This window comes from Myotis nattereri (genome assembly GCF_964212035.1).
Source record: "Myotis nattereri genome assembly, chromosome: 20".
Taxonomy (NCBI): domain Eukaryota; kingdom Metazoa; phylum Chordata; class Mammalia; order Chiroptera; family Vespertilionidae; genus Myotis; species Myotis nattereri.
The window spans coordinates 5,136,278-5,156,641 of NC_138096.1; the positions used below are offsets into that span (position 1 = coordinate 5,136,278).

Sequence of the window (20,364 nt, forward strand, 5' to 3'; positions counted from 1 at the left end):
TTTTCTCAGGTTAGTGTTTAAGAAAGAGACATTGCCTATGAGGAATGATTTTTCAACCCTAAATGGCTTTGCGAAGGCTCATTTTTACTGTGAATATGAGGCTGGATTTCAGTTTCTGCCCATTTTCTTTATCCTAAAACATGACCAATTTGAGGGAGAAAGGTCGGCTTCTGTTCAAATACTCCTCCATGGTTATTCGTCAGCATGGTGTGGCGCGTGTTTGTGTAATTACAGTGACTGGCTGGCTCCTGGGGCCTCACACACTGGAGGAGGCCCAGGGCCGTGCCTGACGCGGGGCCGGGAGGCCTGTGCTGCGGCTCTCTCTGCGGACGGTGCTCACTGTGAATCAGTGCCGTTGTCTGCCTGCAGGTAACGTCGTGAACGGGACCATCGGCAAGCAGATGGTCGACATGCTTGTGGAGTCGTCCAACAACGTGGAGATGATCCTCAAATTCTTCGACATGTTCTTAAAACTAAAGGACTTGACCTCTTCTGACACGTTTAAGGAATACGACCCCGACGGCAAGGGCGTCATCTCCAAGAGGGACTTCCACAAAGCGATGGAGAGCCACAAGCACTACACGCCGTCGGAGACCGAGTTCCTGCTGTCCTGTGCGGAGACGGACGAGAACGAGACCCTGGACTACGAGGAGTTCGTGAAGCGCTTCCACGAGCCGGCCAAGGACATCAGCTTCAACGTGGCCGTGCTGCTCACCAACCTCTCGGAGCACATGCCCAACGACTCGCGGCTGCAGACCTTCCTGGAGCTGGCGGAGAGCGTGCTGCGCTACTTCCAGCCCTTCCTGGGCCGCATCGAGATCATGGGCAGCGCCAAGCGCATCGAGCGCGTGTACTTCGAGATCAGCGAGTCCAGCCGCACGCAGTGGGAGAAGCCGCAGGTCAAGGAGTCCAAGCGCCAGTTCATCTTCGACGTGGTCAACGAGGGCGGCGAGAAAGAGAAGATGGAGCTCTTCGTGAACTTCTGCGAGGACACCATCTTCGAGATGCAGCTGGCGGCCCAGATCTCCGAGTCGGACCTGAGCGAGCGGTCAGCCAGCAAGGAGGAGAGTGAGAAGGAGAAGCCGGAGGAGCAGAGCCCGCGGACGGGCTTCTTCTCCCTGCTGACCGTCCGCTCGGCCCTGCTGGCGCTCAGGCACAACCTGCTGACGCTCCTGCGCATGCTCAGCCTGAAGAGCCTGAAGAAGCAGATGAAGAAGGTGAAGAAGATGACGGTGAGGGACATGGTCACGGCGCTCTTCTCCTCCTACTGGGAGGCGCTGGCGAGCCTGCTGCACGTGGTGGCCAGCGTGCTGCGCGGCTTCTCCCGCATCGTGGGCAGCCTGCTCCTGGGGGGCAGCCTGGTGGAGGGCGCGAAGAAGATCAGGGTGGCGGAGCTCCTGGCCGACATGCCGGACCCCACGCAGGACGAGGTGCGGGACGACGGGGAGGAGGGCGAGCGGAAGCCGCTGGAGGCCGCCCTGCCCTCGGAGGACCTCACCGACCTGAAGGAGCTGACGGAGGAGAGCGACCTGCTCTCCGACATCTTCGGCCTGGACCTGAAGCGGGAAGGGGGGCAGTACCGGCTCATCCCTCACAACCCGAACGCTGGCCTCAGCGATCTCATGAGCAACCCAGACCCCGTTCCCGAGGCGCCAGAGAAAGTGCAGGTACCGGAGCCCGTCGTGGCAGCTCGGGCCCAGGGGCACCTTGTGAGTCAGTGGGCGTCCAGGCTGGCGCTCCAGGGCCCAGCACAAGCCTGTGTTTCCAGAGAGAGTGGCCTTTTGGTCAGCAGAGCCGCCTCTGGAGGTCCGTTACCAGTTACTGAATTATCTGCACGAGTAGGTGTGAACCGAGCACTCATGCAGACATTAGGCAGTGAACGGGCCTGTCCACAGGTACTGACCCGGCTCGCCACGTGTCTGCCGCTGGCCGTCAGAGGGAAGGCTCCTGACAGAACTAGAAAAGCGTCCGTGCTGGTGGGCAGCAGGGTCACACGCGTGGCGTGAATGAGGCGGCAGTGGTGTTGGCAGTGGTTGGAGCAGATCTGAGCTGTGGGACTTAGTTGGCGTAGGATTCGAGCAGGTGGTTGAGGAAATGAGAGGAAAGTGGAGGCGCCCGGGGGGGGGGGGCGGGGAGGAGAAGCGCAGGTGCCGTCTCCACCGAGTCGGGCTCACTTAGAGGTGGCCATTTGGCACCTGGGCACAGTGCCCCCTAAACTCATCCCAAGGAGGTGTGTGACCTGCTTTTCTTTCCCTTCACTTCAAGGAACAGGAGACAAAAGAGGAAGAAAAGGAAGAAAAAGAAGAAAACAGATCGGAACCCGAGAAAGCCGAGTACGTGTGGTTTCCCTGTTGGCTTGTGCTCTCTCTCCAGGGCACAGAATGGACTCTGTCCTCTCTGGGGGCAGGCTCAGCGCCAGGACCTCGGGCTGGGCATCAGTGTGGGCACCGCCCGCCCGGGGCCAGGCCAGCCGCGCCCTCCAGTCCCATCGCCGTGTCCCGCAGCAGGGATGCCTCATGGTTCCTCAGGACGCCTCCCAGAGCCAAGGGCCCAGCTCTGGTGTAACTGCACATGGGATTCCGTCCTGGAAACAATGCGGCTCCATCCCCAGTGGGGGGCGTGCAGGAGGAAGCGGATCGATGGTTCTCTCTCATCAGTGATGTTCCCTCTCCCTCTCCCTTCCTCTCTCTGAAATCAATCAAAACATATTTTAAAAATGTTAGCTGTACCTCCTGCGGGTGAGGTTAGGTGGGTTATGTGTCCGTGGGTGTTGGATATGAGTCCGTCTGCATAAATACACTGCCATGGAGGGTTGGTATGCTGCAGCTAGAGGGGTTTTAGGCATCCAGTTTTAGTGCTGCTAATTTCATTATCATGTGAAAAATTAATATCCTGGCATCCTTTCTGTATGTGAACCACCAAGTGCATGTCTCTGACATGGAGTCCTAAAGCTCAGTCACTGTTCCAGGTTGGCTGTTAAATCCTAATTTAGAAGTTAGGCAGGCTGGGCACTTTCACTGTTACTCCCTGTCTGGTGCGATGTCTTATTGCCCAGCGGGAAGGGGCGGTGCTCTGTACAGATACAGAGACACGCCCGCCTGTGACATGCCCTTGAGATTTGAACTTCATGGGATTCTCCACAGGAGGCCGGGGTCACAGAAATCCAACCCCAAATTCTAAAATTGAACTATTACAGTTCGTTGGAGGAGAAAGTTTTCAAAAGTGCTGCTGTGATTTGAATGTGTGTTCATTTGTATATTTTGGCACAAAGCCCGTTAGTTCCTTCGTCTTTTGCCGGCTTATGTGTGCTCGCCTGTTCCCAGGGGAGAAGATGGAGAGAAAGAAGAAAAGGCCAAAGACGAGAAGGGCCGGCAGAAGCTGCGGCTGATCCACACACACAGATACGGGGAGCCCGAGGCCCCCGAGTCCGTGTTCTGGAAGAAGATCATTGCTTATCAGCAGAAGCTTCTGGTGAGCCCTTCAGGGGGAACGTTGCTGTGAGACATGGTGAGATCAGCGAGGCTGGGCCAGTCACTATAATAACTGAGGCTCCACGAGTGTCCGTGGGCTCCCGTGGGCGGCAACCAGGGAACCAAGTCCACCTGCTGGTGCGTTTGGTTGGCTCCGTGAGGACGGACCCGGGACCTCTGCATACGTCACAAGCCCGAGACCTTGGATGTGGTGGCTGCCGCACCCCGTGTCTCCCCACAGAGTCTCGGACGGGTCTGGGCGGGCACCGGGCTCACTGCGGACCACCTGCAAGGGAAGTGACCGTCCCCGTGATTAAGTGTTCTCGTTGCTTAGGCACGTATGGGACACGTTGTATGTACTGCAGGCAGATATGTGTGTGGTAGTAAGTTATAACTAGGTTTTCTCAGCGGTCTGTACCTCCCGTGTTGTTTAGTGCAGAGGATTCTGCGCATAAACGTTTTCTAGAAAGCTCTGGGTGGCCACTCGTTTGGGTGTTGTGGTAGGTGCCATGCTCTAGGTGAGGCCAGGTGTGGGGCACAGGGTCGAGTGAGCTCAGCGACACCAGCAGGAGCCCCGTGATTCCTAGGAATGTGTCGGCACCTGTGGGAGGCAGGTACAGAGGGGCTGGCATGGCTCTGCTGCTGGCTGCAGGCCCCTCTCTGCACGGGGGCTTCTCTGATCACCAGTTTGCATGCACAGACGGGCCATGGTCACCTGAAGCCCAGTGTCCCCAGGATTTCTTCATTCCGGAGCTCAGTGCCAGAGTGACTGGCCCAGCCTCGCTGATCGGTCCACCCAGGAGGGTGAACAGTATGACTGGCCCACGCGGCCCAGGGGCCTGTGGCAGTGAAGGCAGAGTCCCCTGTGGAAGGGACACCGCCAGCAGGCGTGCGTGCCTGGAGAGGGACAGGAGACGCGGTGCCTGTGACGTGGCCCCTGGCACATCCACACGGGCACCGTGCAGACGCCTCCCACTTAATATTAAAGCAAGTGCTGATCTCCCAGAGCCTTTTCCTCACACCCACTCTGTCCGGTTCTGTCCAGCTCAGAAAATGGCACCAGCTGTTTAGTAGGTGCTAAGACCCAAACCCAGCAGTTACCATCTCTGCGTTCTCCCTCTCACCCACCTCAGTACAGCCCAGCAGTAACTCTTCTCAGCTGTCTTCTGGATGCGTGGAGTCTGCCCCGCGTCCCCATCTCCACACGCCCCGGCCCAGCCTCCATGGCAGCCGGACCTCTCCCCACACTCCTGCGTGTCCTCCTAGCCCCGCCTCTATTTTCCACACAGACGCTGGAATCATCTTTTCAAACCAGAGTCTGAGGGCATCAAGCCCTCTTCAGATCCTCCGAGAACAAAATAATTCCAACTGTGACAACAGGACTCATAAACTCTCCTCTATTATCGTATCTAATCCTCACAGCGAACCCTTATGAGGAAGGTTCTGGTTTATCTGCACTTCACAGACGAGGGAAATGATGCCACAGCAGTGATTCAGTTCTTGTGCACACACCCTCTCGAGGCCCCGGAGATCACAGACCCCACACAGACCTCATCGGGGGCCTGCCACTCCCTCCAGCTCACCCGGACCCCAGCCCCTCCCTCACTCCCTCCCCACACACACAGGCTTCCTCCTCTCTGCCCTCAGGGGCACCCCCACTGCTCTGACCTCGGGGCTGCCCCTGCGTGCTCCTCTGACACACATTTGGTCCCCACTTGTTCTCCTGACTTGTTCCCCGGTGGCATTCAGGCCTCTGCTCACGCACCCCGTTCCCTCAGCCCGAGCCTGCTGGGTTTTCCTCACCGCAGTGCGCATCCCCGAGGTGACGTTCTGCCTGTGGGGGAGTCTCCTCCGTGGTGCCCAGATTTCTAACTCAGTGATGTCCACGGTCTCAAGAATGATGCTTGATACGCTCTAGGTGCTCAGGAAGGCGTTTGGGTAAATGAATGAACGCTTTTTTAATGGTCTGCACATTTCAAGTCTCTTGATTCATTGACCTTTTCCTTTTTTTCACCTTCAGAACTATTTTGCTCGCAACTTTTACAACATGAGAATGTTGGCCTTATTTGTCGCCTTTGCAATCAACTTCATCTTGCTCTTCTATAAGGTACGTGCTTCTTGGTCTTAATAACCAGTGCGATGCTACCGGCAGCCTGAGTGATGTACAGACGTCACAGACCCCCCCTGAGCACGTCCCTGGCTGTGAGGCGGGGCAGTCCTTCCAGCAGCTCAGTGAGGTTCGATTCCGCAGAGGCCGGCCGCATGCTCCCCGCCCTGTGCACAGCTCTCTCGTGGCTCAGCTGTGACATGTGGTTCCTCTGATCCTGGAGAGAGCCATCTCGGTCCCCCCACGCGTGGGTCCTGGTAACTCTTGGTTCAGGAGAAGGGTTGGCACAAGCGTGTTAGTGATCTGCTGTCCCAGAAGCATCTGAGAACATCCCCCGTGGACCACGCGGAGGGCGGAGCGAGCACCCTTTCCCTGTGCAGGGCCCTCACGCCCAGCCATTGCGGAGAAGGCCGGGTTCCTTGTTTCTCGTTGGCGCCGATACCTAGAGGGAGAGAACTGACTGCGCTCTAACTGGTTTGAATCAGGTCTCCACTTCTTCTGTGGTTGAAGGCAAGGAGCTCCCCCCTCGCAGCGCAAGCGAAAGCGCCCGAGTCAGCAGCCCCGATGACGGCGGTGACGACGCGCCTGGCGTCCTGGCGGTGCACTACGTCCTGGAGGAGAGCAGCGGCTACATGGAGCCCACGCTGCGCATCCTGGCCGTGCTGCACACCGTCATCTCCTTCTTCTGCATCATCGGCTACTACTGCCTGAAGGTGAGCCCCGCCGCGCACTGTGGAAATGACACGCACGGAGCTTATTCGGAATGTTCCAGAAAGCCACACCTGTGGACAGTGGGAGGGAGCAGGGGCCGCCGAGGGGAACATGGACGGGGTAGACGCACGGGGCAGGCACAGCCTCTCTCTGCAACGCTGGCGACGGCCGGCTGTCCTGGCTGGGCCCGGGGTCGGGCCACCGGACTCCACACTGACCAGGCGCGGCTGCAGGCTGCCCTGGGGCGGGCTGGCCTGGGTGGTCAGACTGGAGCTTCCTTTCACACACGCAGTGGCCCGTGTCACCTGTAACGACCCTACGGGAGGGGCCCAGGCACTGTCTCCCCTAGCAGTGCTCCCGGAAGCGTGTGAGGGTGACAGGATGCCCCTTGGAGCCTCGCGGTCATGGTGACTCTTCTGACCTCAGGAGCTCTGTGCTGCCCTCCGGGGCACAAAGGTTTCCCAGTTTGTCTCACTTCCCCCGGGAGGTGATGCGGCTCCCAGGACGCTTGCAGGGAGCAGTGTCGTCAGGTGAACACACCCAGGAGGGGGCCTGAGTGCGCAGGGCTGCCCATTTCCTGGGGACCTCTTCATCTTGCCTAGCAAGGCCCCTCCGCTCAGACCCAGGGCCAGGGCGAAGGCCAGCATCCGTCTCCTTGAGACTCCTCTCCACCTCCTCCCGGTCCCTGGGGGTGTTCTCAGACGCTTCTGGAATGTCCGCGTCTTCCCTGTGTAAAGTCTGTCCATAGGAAAGGGGCTTCAGTATGTTCTTTCAGAAGACATCTTGAAAACGGACAAAGAATTTTTCTGATGTTGAAATTAAAATTATTTCACAATAACGTGGTCACACTGAGCAAGGGATTATTAAAGAGATTTCTCAAATTAAATTGCGTTTTTTAAAAGCATGCATTCTGGAAGCTTAGTAAATGGTTATACTTTATTGCCCTTGTGTCTGCTGCTACCATATATATGCATCTATAATACGCCAAAGAAAAACAGTTTTGTGTAACCTTTCTCTCTTTATTATTTAAAAAATGACTTAGTTACTTATGAACGTCTGTGTTTAAAAACACACGTGTACATATAATATCTATTCTCTCTCTTGTTTTCCAAGACCTTGCGATGCTTGTTCCTAAGTATAGCTGATTCACTTTCATTCCATTTGTACTTTCCTGGGAGTAACGGGGGAAATGCTCTCCTAAAGCTGGATTGTGATGACAGTGGCCACAGGAGATGCCAGTACCTCTCAACTAATTTAATACGTTTCTTCTTCCAATCTAGGTCCCGCTGGTTATTTTTAAGCGTGAAAAGGAAGTAGCTCGGAAATTGGAATTTGACGGGCTTTACATTACAGAGCAGCCTTCGGAAGACGATATTAAAGGCCAGTGGGATCGACTCGTAATCAACACACAGTGAGTAAAGAGCATGCGAGGCCTTCGGCGCTCACAGATTTCCACACATGAAGTCCTTTGCCAGAGTTTCCTGCGTTCTATCAGAAGTCGGCAGGGTGATTAATGGGTGTTTATTCAGCCAAGAAAATCAAAGGCTCGGCGCCCTCAGCCCCTGGTGGAGGCCATCAGTTCTTGCCATCTGTGTTCTGATTCCTTCATCAGAGGGGCTTTGAGTCGGTCCCCAGCCCCGTGGGCTTTGCCTCCATCACTCAGAGTTCGGGGAAGAGTGCAGGGGCTGGAGCCTGCGTGCACAGAGTAGAGCCATTCATTACGGTAGGAGTGGTAGCATTAGAGACAGAGATACTGAATTTCACGTTTTTAATGTAAACTTTCCGTCGGTGCCGTCAGGCAGCCTGTGGACAACTAGCTGAGCATCAGGACGTGCGGAACAGAAGACAGCAAACATGCTCTTCTGCGCACGCGTTGTTCAGCCGTGTAGGCCCGGAGCTGCAGGCTGCTGTGCAGGTGTCAGCCCGCCCCAGCAGTTTCCCGCCGTTGACAGTGTCCGTATTTTCAGTCGTTTGCAGTTCTCAAGAGGGAAATGCCTCCTTTTTATTAGTTTAGTGATTTGTTTTGCTTACTTTTAAGAAGTTATTGCCGTAGGTTCTTGATTTTCACATGGGGGTGCTTTGTTTGTGGATAGCACAGTGGACGTTGGCTCCGAATGCCGTGTTTCATTTGGCACTCGAGGTGCTAAGTCGCATTCCGCCCCTCCCTCCCAGTGCGTCCCGCCCTGGCCCCGTGCCAGGTCACGCTGGGTCCCTGGTCCACGTCGCCTTGCGGATAACTGGTGCAAAGGAGACTGCTTTCCCTCCGGAGGAAAACAGTGGCAGGTTTTGAGATCCTTTAAAGACACTTGACAACGCATTCTGTAAATAGATGAGAAAACACAGCCATCAGCTGGCTAACAGATATGCTCATGTGCATGTACAGTACTTATATATTAACACTTAAAGTAGTAGTTGATGTGCCCACAATGCAGAAAAATTATAGGATAAGATGGGAAACAAATTCATTACAATAATTATGAATAGAAAATACGTTTGCATAGTATTTTAAATATTTTCTATATTGCAAGCAGTATGTTGTGATTTATCATACTTTAAAATAATACTCGTTTTTTCTATGCTTTTCTATTTTTTAGGTCATTTCCCAACAACTACTGGGACAAATTTGTCAAAAGAAAGGTAATACTTCTTAGAAGGAATAAATTCAGTATTTTTCCCCCCCAAAGTGCAATTCAGATTTGAACTGATGTGGCTCCTGTGTAGAAAGAGATCCTGGGGTACGTTCTCTGCCTGTTACTGTCATGGCGAGTCGAATGTGAATTCAGCACTTGGGGCAAAGGACCCATCCTCTGGGGCTACAAAATGAGCCAGCGCTGCTCCATCCCCTGCGCCCTGACAGTGACTCTGCGGGCTCACCCGCATTACCCACAGCTGGTGGGATTCCCTAGCTCACTCGCTTCGGTACCCACACCAGCCAAGGCCCTTTGCAGTTAGGGCATCTTACTTTTGTGAAGTTTTCTTCTTCTGATGCCGACAGCATCAAGGGTGGTAGGAAGCAGCTGAGACGGAGCTCAGCTAGGGACCCAGCACAGAGCTCCGTCAGGAGAGTCGAGGGCTGCTCAGGTGGCAGTGCTGGCACAGCTCAGCGCAGAGGCAGGCAGCTCGCTGCAGGCTTCTCCCTGACGTGCGGTTTTGCAGTTTGCGTGAGAGGCTACGAGGCTGTTTTTTAAAATTTGAGTTTAGTTAAGTCACTGAGAGCCCTTCTTAGTAGATATTTTCTTGCTCAGGGTCCACAGCCATAAACTAGACTTTAAAGTGAACTTCAAAATAAGACAAATATATTGTAACTAGAACAATAATTAGATGTTTTATGCACACACAGAGCTGAGCTAACCTAATGGTTGAGGCTCTTTTCTTGCTGTCTCCTAGGTTATGGATAAATACGGTGAGTTCTATGGCCGGGACAGAATCAGCGAGTTGCTTGGCATGGACAAAGCCGCCCTGGACTTCAGTGACGCCCGGGAGAAAAAGAAGCCCAAGAAAGACAGCTCCCTGGCGGCGGTGTGAGTGTCGCTGCTCTGCACCAGCTGGAAGGAGAGACAGTGATAGCATTTGACCTTGCAGGAGCCTTGGTCTCCTTCCCCCGGGTCAGAGGGACCGAGAGCCAGAGAGCAGAGTGTACACAGTCTACTTTATACCTCTGGCTATTTTGAGCTACGAATGATTGGATTTTTTCTATAATTTTTAAAGGTGCCTTTTTCATTTTCTTTTAGAAATGTATTTTATTGATTTCAGAGAGGAAAGGAGAGGGGGAGAGAGAGAAAAACATCAATGATGAAAGAGAATCATGGATTGGCTGCCTCCTGCACGCCCCTCCCCCCACTACTGGGGATGGAGCCCACAACCCGGGCGAGTGCCCTGCCCAGGAATTGAACCGTGATCTCCTGGTTCAAGGTCGATGTTCAACTGAGCCATGCTGGTCGGGCTGAAGGTGCCTTTTTCATTATGTACATAAAGCAACAACAACAAATGCTCTTAATTTAACTTGCCTTCTCTTTCCTTAAGCCAAAGTAAAAGATATGCAAAAGTGCAATATATGACTATGTTTTCTGATACTTCTTGTTTGGAAAAATGTTTATTTTCTTAAGTTTTGGAAAGGGGATCTATGTAGCCCTTTTATTTTTTAAAAAATTTTTTTTATTGATTTTTAGAGAGAAGGGAAGGGAAACATTGATGAGAAACAAATGGGAAATTCAGACATCCCGACGTTACCCTGACTGTGTTGTAGGTTGCTCTGGGGAAAACGAATCATGCTCTCACGGCGCTCTGGGTGCTGCAAGCCTCCTGGGTGTGGATCTGGGATAACACCAATGTCCCAGGATGGTGCCAGGCTCATCCCTGGCATCTGCTTAATGGGCACATCAGCACATTCTTTGTCTTTCCAGATTGAACTCCATCGACGTGAAGTATCAGATGTGGAAACTCGGAGTCGTTTTCACTGACAATGTAAGTTACAGCAGAGCACAGGCACTCCGGTTTCCGAGGCTACTGGCTGCAGATGTTACTAACCTTCTAAATCAATTCACTGAATGCAGAGCACAGCTGGGCAAGGCCCAGGGGATACGTGATCAATCGCCTGTCTCTCATTCCCTTTCTTCCAGTAGCTGAGATGTAAACAAATATATCTTTACACAAGAAAAAACTGAGATGCGAAGTTTGTGTAGTTTCATTTAGGTTTCAGTTGGGCGGGACATACTTCAACGTTTCGTAGCTGTTAAAAAGAAAGTTCTAAGTACATAAAAAGAATTTAAATACTAATTATGATAAATGTTAGTTATTCCCAAATTAAATAATTATTGTGTTGATCCTTCGCTTATCAAAGAGCCTCAGAGCCTCAGAAATAAACATAAGGACCAAGTTAGGTGCCCACAGACAGTGAAAAAAATCTCTTATTTCTGTGGGAAGTCGCTGGAGAGAAGCCTGAGACTTGGGTGAATGGTGAACCAGGCATGTTCGATGTCGGATGTCAGCCAGCATCCCAGACCTCTCACCAGCCTCTCACCCTGTGCCCAGCAGTGCACCAGCCTTGTGCTCCGGCTGCGGCTTCTCCCGTGGGCCGCTCATTTCCTCTTAAAGTCTCACTTTAATTTTGCACTGACTTTCATAGTGAACACGAGTTCCACTCTCCCAACGACTGGTGACACCCCCAGGTTCTCCTGCCTCTCCCCCCACCTCACTCAGCCACGAGCCCGGACGCCAGGGACCTTAGAGACGCTCCTGAGGCCCCAAACCCTGGCTGTGTGTCTTGGAACTGTCACCTGTTCGTGAGGCGTCTTGCAGCTAATTTCTCTCTAACGGTGGAGGCCACTCCCTGATTATGTAATTAGAATTCTGTAAATTGTAGTCTAAGAAGGCGAAGTAAACGGAGTGGCTGCATGAGAGTGAAACCAGCACTGGGACCATAGTCACGGGCTCTGTTCTCTGACACGCGTGTGTCCCTTCCCGTCCGCAGTCCTTCCTGTACCTGGCCTGGTACATGACCATGTCCGTGCTGGGCCACTACAACAACTTCTTCTTTGCTGCTCATCTTCTCGACATCGCCATGGGCTTCAAGACGCTGAGGACCATCTTGTCATCAGTAACGCACAATGGCAAGCAGGTGAGAGGGTTTTAGAAGATCTTTTCAACTGTGGCATTTCACAGGGAAAAAGTTGGCCTTCAAAACAGTGTTGGTATCAGCTATTAAAGTGTCTTTCACTTTGATCATTGTTTTATGTTAGCAAAACAGGATATATATTTATAAATATTTATATTATATATCATTAATAGTGTGTATTTCCAGATGTTTGAAGCAATGCAAATTTCTATTTCGTTTTAGGATATGGAAACTGAAGGGTCCCGGGTTCGATTCTGGTCAAGGGCATGTACCTTGGTTGCAGGCTCCATCCCCGGCCTTGGTCGGGGCCTGTGTGGGAGGCAACCAATCGATGTGTCTCTCTCACATCGAAGTTTCTCTCTCTCTTTCTCTCTCTCTCTCTCTCTCTCTCTGTCTCCCTCCCTTCCACTCTCTCTAAAAATCAATGAAAAAATCATTAATCAGATGAGGATTAATAAAAAATACATATATTTGATTTATAATCTGTCTTAACAAGATAGTTTTAATTGGAATGCATATTACTTAAAGACATTATAAAAGGAAAGAACAATGTAGAACCTACTGTCAGATATTTAGATGATAGAAAAATGAAGATTTTAAGCAGCTTATTATTATCAATTTGGATATGAAGTTAAAACAGTTGATTTATATTCCAGCTCTAGGATGCATTTATTAACTACGGAATCACGTTTTACATAGAATATCCGACACCTTCATAAAATAAAGAAAATATGAAAACAGTTCCCCCTGGGTGGTGGGAAAGGCCTCTGGCCGCCTGGCTGGTGTTGCTCAGTGGTTGGCGTTCACTTATGAACCAGGAACTGTGAGGTCACAGTTCGATTCCTGGTCAGGGCACATGCCTGGGTTGCTGGCTCGATCCCCAGTGTGGGGCATGTAGGAGGCAGCCGATCGATGATTCTCTCATCATGGATGTTTCTCTCTCTCCCTTCCTCTCTGAAATCAATGAAAATATATATTTAAAAAAGAAAAGAAAAGCATCTGGCCAGTGAGTCCAGCTCGTGCCAAGCCCCACACAGACATCCCTCCCACAGCCACCCTGTCTCGTGTCCTAACACGCGCTCGATGTCACGTTGCTTTCCAGCTGGTGTTAACCGTGGGCTTATTAGCCGTTGTCGTGTACCTGTACACGGTGGTGGCATTCAATTTCTTCCGAAAATTCTACAATAAAAGTGAAGACGGAGACACGCCAGATATGAAATGTGACGACATGCTGACGGTAAGCTCATGCTGTGTGGTCTCGTGTGGGTGAAGATGTGTCCGCGCCTCAGTCTAAGTAATGCGTGCAGTTCCTCTTTAACGGTGCAGAGCAGGAGCGGGTGCACATCAGAGCACCACCGTCCTGCTCATTAGAGCTCATGCAGCCCATCCGCACATTCTCTTCCCTGTAGAGGAAACCCACCTGGGAAGCCAAAATGTAACCCAAAAGTCTTGACCAGGAGGACGGTCTTACACAGACATGTCCCCTGAGCAGGGCCTGGCAGGCGAGGCATCCCGAGCCCCCCAGGGGTGTGGGTGTGGAAACCTGGGAGCCAGAACTGGACCTGGAAGAGTGCTGGGAAGGGCCAGGAAATTGTCCAGTGAGCCCTCTGCCCACGGGAGCACTGCAAATCGAGCAGAGGAGGTGAAGCCGGGCAGGGGGCAGGTGGCAGGCGGCCGCTGTTAGTTGCTAAGTAAGGAGGTGCAGCTGCAATGGTGACGTGACCCATTCCCTGTCACGTGAAGACAGATTTGGAGAAAAACATATCCAAGTTCTTTCCTAAAGCCCCCAGCAGCGACTGCTGCGGTGGGTGGTGCAGGAACCCGGCTGAGCCTGTGTGTGCAGGCGGCTGGATGGGAGGTGGGTGTTTGCATCACGTTACAGGTTCTGAAACGGGGACAGGGAGCGAGAGCGCAGCACTCAGGTCCCCGGGATTAGGGCTTTGATTAGAGAGAGAAGTGAGCTGTGGGGGTGAGAGCCCGTGTCCTCGGGGGCGTGTCCTTGGGGGCGTGTCCTCGGCAGGGGCCCTCTCTCTGCAGTGCTACATGTTCCACATGTACGTGGGTGTGCGAGCTGGAGGCGGCATCGGCGATGAGATCGAGGACCCGGCGGGCGATGAGTATGAGATCTATCGGATCATCTTCGACATCACCTTCTTCTTCTTCGTGATTGTCATCCTCTTAGCGATAATACAAGGTAACCCTCCTCCCGGGTACCAGGCGAGCTGGAACCTGAGCCCCTAGCGTCTGCAGCCACTGTGCGGGCTGGCGTTTTCGGGGGAGCCAGCGGGCTTTTCCGCCCAGAGCCTGGGTGCGCCGGGTCCAGGGGAAGGTGGGCCATGGACACGAGGGAAGGAGCCTCGCCTTGCCCTGCCACCAGTCCTGCTGCGAGCATTACAGCCCCGGGGGGCGCCCTCAGCCTCGGGTTCCATCAAACATTATTAGTCTCTGAGCCCTCAAATACTTAACAATCTTTTTAAATATTTTTTAAATGAGGCACTTGGCGAGGCTGTGGGAGGGTGGAGCTGTTCACACTGGAAGGAAGGAGCCCTAACTCGTCTAAGTCACACCCGGCTCCACTGAGGTGTCAGGGCCGGAGCAGGACCCGAGCCTCAGGACCATCCAGGCCCACCTGGCCCCACGGCACCTCGGGGGGTGGTTTCTCCCTCAGAAGATGCTCCAGGTCTTTGCCGCTCGCACCAGTGTCCTGGCCGGAGGGAAGTGTCACTACAAGTGCTCAGCATAAAGGGGTGCTTTCCTCATGACGAGCATGGACAGGCCTCACAGACTCACGCCCGTTCTCCATGTCGTCACTGAGTGTCACCATAACGCGTTCAATTCGAGGGCAGAGCCATAGGACACGTGGGCGAAAGGGCGCGCCAGCACCCCAGGAGGGAAGCAGCTGGGGAAGTTTACTTTTAGGGAACGTGGGGGGAATGATTGGCAGCTCATTCCTCCCAGCGAACGTGGCCACACTGGGTTTCCAGACACGAGTGGGCAGCGCATTAGGCCATTTTCTGGGCTTCATGAAGCTGCTGTTTTCGGCATGAAGTTGCTGTGACAGAGTCTGATTGGTGTCGGCCCCGTCACTGCGCACATGTGTGCCCCACAGGGAGGAGGCCCAGCCCTGGGGAGTGCTGGGGTGCACACGGGGGTCCCCGTTGCTGAGCAGTGCCCAGCGTGGCTGCACACGCTCCCTCCCAAGGGAGGGCCAGCCGGGGTTTGCGAAGTTGATGATTCTCGGGTGGATGAAGACTAAACCGTGTCTTTACTTAACACCAGGTTTAATCATCGATGCGTTTGGGGAACTGAGAGACCAGCAGGAGCAGGTCAAGGAGGACATGGAGGTCAGTGTCCCGTTTCTGCCACGTGCGTGATGGGTGCGCCCCTCCCCTCACTGCCTTCGCCACGGAGTCCCGCGTGTGTGTGCAGGGGGAAAGGGCAGGCACGTGCCTGAGCCCTGTGCTGGGCTGGACCTGGGGGGCCCTGGGCACGTCACCCCTCGAGGGACGGGAGACCATTCAGAAGGATGGGTTCCTGGGGACCCTTAAGGATGCAGCCCTGAGTGCCAGGTCTGACTTCCCCGTCGATGTTCAGGGGAGGTCCTAAAGGAAGGGGTCCCACGCTGAGGCCTGAAGATTTGAGAGAGAGCAGGGCATCTGGCAGCCTCCTTCCCGCTGTACACACACACACACACACACACACACACACACACACATGCACACGTCTCCAGGGGCACCGCCCTCGTGAGATTCCGTGGGACGGTCACTACCCAGGTTGTACACACCAGGGTTCGGGTCTTAGGGAATTTGAAGTGCAGATTTTTTTCTTGGAAGCATAAGTGGTTCAGGTGAATTAGTACATCCTGGGGCTGGGGCTGGGGCTGGGGCGGGGGATGTGAGGGCTGCGGGAGCCCAGCTGCTGAAGAGCGTTTGCAGTGTGAGATAAGAAAGGGGCCGTGAGGCGATGGACTGAGACTTTACCAGGTAACTACGGTCTAAAATGCAGGGGGTGAACAGGACCAGGGCAGGCCGTGGCCGGCAGCATTTTCCAGTCGGAGGTGATGAGGTTTTTGCTAAGAAGTGCCCCTGAGGGCCCAGGAGCTAGTTGGACACCAGCAGCCTCAGGCCTCGGCATGGAGAGACCTGGGGCCTGGCCGAGGCAGAGGGCGAGGAGTTGGGGCAGCAGGTTATCGGGTATGCGCAGCGGCTGCCGTGGTGAGCTGTGGCCTTGGTTCTGCCTTCTGAACACTGGTGTTTCCGTCTTCCCTTCGTCTTCTAGACCAAGTGCTTCATCTGTGGGATAGGCAACGACTACTTCGACACGGTGCCGCACGGCTTCGAAACCCACACCCTGCAGGAGCACAACCTGGCCAACTACCTGTGAGTGTGCCCGTCCGCCCCCCGCCCCGCCCCCCGCCCCTCCCGGGGCCTGTGGATGCCGGCTTCCCACGGCCACTCTGACTCATCTCTGTCTCACAGGTTTTTCCTGATGTATCTCATCAACAAGGACGAGACGGAGCACACGGGGCAGGTAGGCAAGGGTAACCCAGCCTGAAGGGAAGGGTGAAGGGAGTCCTGCTCTTGGGGACGGAGCTGGGCGTTAGACACTGGGAGGGCGTTCCCTCCGACGGTAGTCGCACGTCTTCACACGGGCCCTGGTCCAGGGCAGTGTGCAGGGCTCGCCTCGAAGAGGGAACGTTCCCAGAGAAACACACTCTTGCTGCTGAAGATGCTAACTTTGGGTTTTGATTATTGTAATGTCCTTGATCTCTTAATCAATAGCAGATGATTTCAAATGAACTTCAACCCACAATATTATGGGCAGTGAAAAATAATTGCATATTAAATGTCTAGGTCTGTTCTTAAGCTATTTGAAATTCTCTCTCCACAAAATTCACTTCCAATTGTTATGGTTTGAATTTGAAGGAGTCAATTAGCAATAATATTTTTCAAAGAACCCTTGAAATCATTCACCACAATTAAGTCTTATTCATTATTATATTGTGGTCCGGATGCAGATGATCTGTTTATTACTAGAAGTAAGCAGGTCTGACACAGTGAGGACCTGTGTAATGAACTTGGGCTTCTCCAGTGACATCTGTGTCTATGTGTGATTACACAGTTGTACCCACATGCTGTATGTCCCAACAGTTGTGAGTTTGTCTTATACTTTGTGGGAACACACAGATGGTGGGGAAGACACGATATTATTGCACTGTCTTTACTCCTACAGGAATCTTACGTGTGGAAGATGTACCAGGAAAGATGTTGGGAGTTTTTCCCAGCCGGGGACTGTTTCCGGAAACAGTATGAAGACCAGCTGAATTAATTCAGACCCGATCACCTAGAAACCCTAGCACCCTCACCCTCCGTGGCCCTCTGCGCCTCTCTCTCTCTCTCTCTCTCTCTCTCTCTCTCTGAATCTCTCTGACTCTCTCTCTGACTCTCTGACTTTGTCTCTTGCAAACATCCGCTGATGTGAGACTTGCCGCCTTCCATGCTTTCTGGGAGCAGTGACGCTGTGTTCCTGGCTGGGCCTTCCCCACCTCGTGTATTTTCTTTGAGAATAAAGACTGAAGAATAATCTGTACTCATACGCAGACAACATAGGAACTCCGGAAAGAAAGCCATCTGGACACTCAGGCATAACACAGACAGACGTCCTTCCTAGACGCTGGGAGCTCCCTGCGGGCAAGGTCACAGGGAAGGTCGGCCGCGCCCTGGGCTCCTCACTTCTCCATCCTGGGAGGGACCTGGTGGTCCCGCAGCTGCAGCGCCTCCGCCGGTGGCGAAGGAAACAGTGCCTTACTCAGGGGGCTGAGCTATGCAGAAGACGCACGCGTGGAGCATCTTTCTTTTCATGTCCACTTCGTTTCCTTCGGTTGATTTTGTGAGTTGTTTCTTTGTTCTTTTGCTTTGTGGGGGAGGGTAGAAAAGCAGTCCGTGCACTTTGCAAGGAGCCGGTGGCCGGTCTCGTGACGAGGGGCTCCTCTCATCCTCCCACTCACGCCCCCCACGGCCCAGCTCCCCTTTCCGCCATGCTCTGATGCAACCCTGCAACTCGATGAAATCCTTGTGTGAAACAGACCGCAGACAACACACTTTCAAAAGAACTCATTGCATGTTTATGATGCAAGTTTCAACTGGCAGAGAAACCCTCCGAGGCCAGCTGGTCCCGCAAGAACGTTCCCTATCACTGGTCCACGGGACAGAGCGCCGTGGGCCCCCGTGTCCGCAGCCAGCACCGTCCACCCACCACGACCCGCTGTGGACCTGAGCCGTCCTGGGTGGTCCCCTCTTCCCGCCACCTGTGACCAGCGGCTGAGTAAGGACTTCTCGTCCGACCATTTCTCAATATCGATGCTGAAGCAATATCCATTCAGGGAGTTCATCGGTTGCATAAAGCCACGGGTGATGAGATCAGTCACTCCATTTGGGGTCCTTTTCAGTGGAAGGCTGTTTTTTACAGAGAGAAAGGCAGTTGGGAATGGAAGCGAGGCCATGTGGCCAACCCTGGGGCTCTTTTATTTAGGATTGTAACACTGCTCTGATTAAACTATTTAACTAACGTGCGCACCCTCTTCTTTCTCCGTTTCGCTTAGAACTGGGACGCACCATAAAGCGTGGAGCGTTTAGGGTGGGGAAGGGGGTCCTGGCCCTGCAGGCTGCCCGGGCTTCGGTGCCACCAGCCTCCTTGTCCCCGCAGGGCTGCTGCGGTCACGATTCTGGAGCCTCAGCGTTACCGGCATGTGAAGCGCCTACCCGCGCTGTATTTCCCTGTTTGGGGGTCCCCTCGAGCGCTTGAAACCCGCAAATGACAGAAAAATAACTCCCCAAATGGTTCAGTTTTACTACAGCTCTCACTTTGGAAAGCTCAGGGCAAGTCCGTTTTCCGTGGTAACAGGGTCCGTGTTCCGAGCTGATGTGAGAGGGAGGTGCCCTCCCGGGTGGTGCAGTGCACACACAGACGCGGAAGGGCATGTGCTGGGGGCCACTTGGCATCCAAGCTACAGCGCCTCGGTCTGCATTTACCCTGTGGTATCATTTTTACTGGGGAGCAGGCAGGCCTTTCCGAGCCCGCTCACCGGCTCAGGGAGCTGAGCTCACATCTGCAGAGTGTGGATAAAGGAAGCCAGGTCTGCCCCACAGCACGTCGGAGAGCACGTGCCATCTGCCAGGGAGCACTGCCCAGGAGCTCGTTGGATTTGGAGAAGTTAGCCCTTCCCCACATTATGTCATGAACCTCTATTGCAGCGGTTCTCAACCTGTGGGTCGCGACCCCTTTGGCGGTCGAATGACCCTTTCAAAGGGGTCGCCTAAGACCATCCTGCATATCAGATATTTACATGATGATTCATAACAGTAGCAACATGACAGTGATGAAATAGCAATGAAACTAATTTTATGGTTGGGTCACAACATGAGGAACTGTATTTAAAGGGCCAGAAGGTTGAGAACCACTGCTCTCTTGTGTTGTGCAGAGGATGACCTTGTCACCAAATGGTAACTTTTTGCCCAGAGCCCTGATATATCTGTGACAGATGCCAGGAGGGGCATCCCGACCTTCATACCAGCACACAGATGCCCCTGAGATGCTTATAACCATAAATATTAATAAATACTAATAGCACAGGCTCTCCCCTATCAAATCGAAAGTTAGCTCAGCACTTAATCCTGCGGCTTCTGTGAATGTTGAACCACAGCTAAACAACCCTCGGGAGTCCTACGTTCACAAAACCGTGGGGTGTTTATAGCGACTCCGCTCAGCACAGACACAACAGGCGTGAACGTGATGCGCTCGCGTGTGTCACGGTCTCTGCCTCCTGGGAGGCCGGAGCTGGTGGAGTGGAAGCCGGCGTCTCAGGCGAGGCAGCCCCTGCAGGCTCGACGGCTGAGGTCAGGACGTCCTTAGTGACGTAGCCGGGGCTGTTGGTAAGTCTGGTCTCTCTTCAAATCTTTTTCTGTTTCTGGCCACGATGGTTCAATAAACCAGAGTGTGTTCTTTAGGAGCCAGTAACCCCGACACAGGAAAGCAGCTGTGGGTTCTGATGAAGATCCTCACCGCTCACCTGCCCTGGGAGCAGGTGATCCCCAAGGGAACCCCCCACCCCCACCCCCCGGAGGATCCACCTGAACATGATGCTTCCGAGTCAAACAAGCAGGCGTCCAGTCATCCTAGACTGGAGGGGGTGTTTCATCTTCACATTTCATTCTAGTATCTGCCCTGTTGCTTTTTTCTGTTTGTATATTTTTCTTGATTTCAGAGAGGGAGGGAGAGAGAGAGAGAGAAACATCAGTGATGAGAGAGAATCACTGACCGGCTGCCTCCTGCACGCCCTCTACTGGGGATCGAGCCTGCGACTGGGGCGTGTGCCCTGACCAGGAATCAAACCGTGACCTCCTGGTTCATAGGTCGACGCTCAGCCACTGAGCCACACTAGCCGGGCTCGCTGCCTTATTTCT

General features: G+C 53.5%; 2 protein-coding genes across 2 annotated transcripts in view; both read left to right on the plus strand.

Annotated features, from left to right (window-relative positions):
- Positions 1-18,473, plus strand: part of RYR2 (ryanodine receptor 2) — a gene marked incomplete at its 5' end in the record, with an annotated part of 202,230 nt that extends 183,757 nt beyond the window's left edge. Inside the window, 16 exon segments of the mRNA XM_081114327.1 lie at positions 370-1,667; positions 2,266-2,333; positions 3,324-3,471; positions 5,491-5,577; positions 6,063-6,290; positions 7,569-7,699; positions 8,883-8,925; positions 9,676-9,809; positions 10,692-10,752; positions 11,759-11,905; positions 13,005-13,139; positions 13,940-14,096; positions 15,182-15,246; positions 16,181-16,281; positions 16,381-16,432; positions 17,135-18,473. Of these exon segments, the coding sequence (XP_080970453.1) occupies positions 370-1,667; positions 2,266-2,333; positions 3,324-3,471; positions 5,491-5,577; positions 6,063-6,290; positions 7,569-7,699; positions 8,883-8,925; positions 9,676-9,809; positions 10,692-10,752; positions 11,759-11,905; positions 13,005-13,139; positions 13,940-14,096; positions 15,182-15,246; positions 16,181-16,281; positions 16,381-16,432; positions 17,135-17,230 (2,951 nt within the window). The 3' untranslated portion in view covers positions 17,231-18,473.
- The window catches only part of GPR137B (G protein-coupled receptor 137B), a 499,787-nt gene that overhangs the window by 415,042 nt on the left and 64,381 nt on the right, over positions 1-20,364 (plus strand). The window lies entirely within an intron of this gene.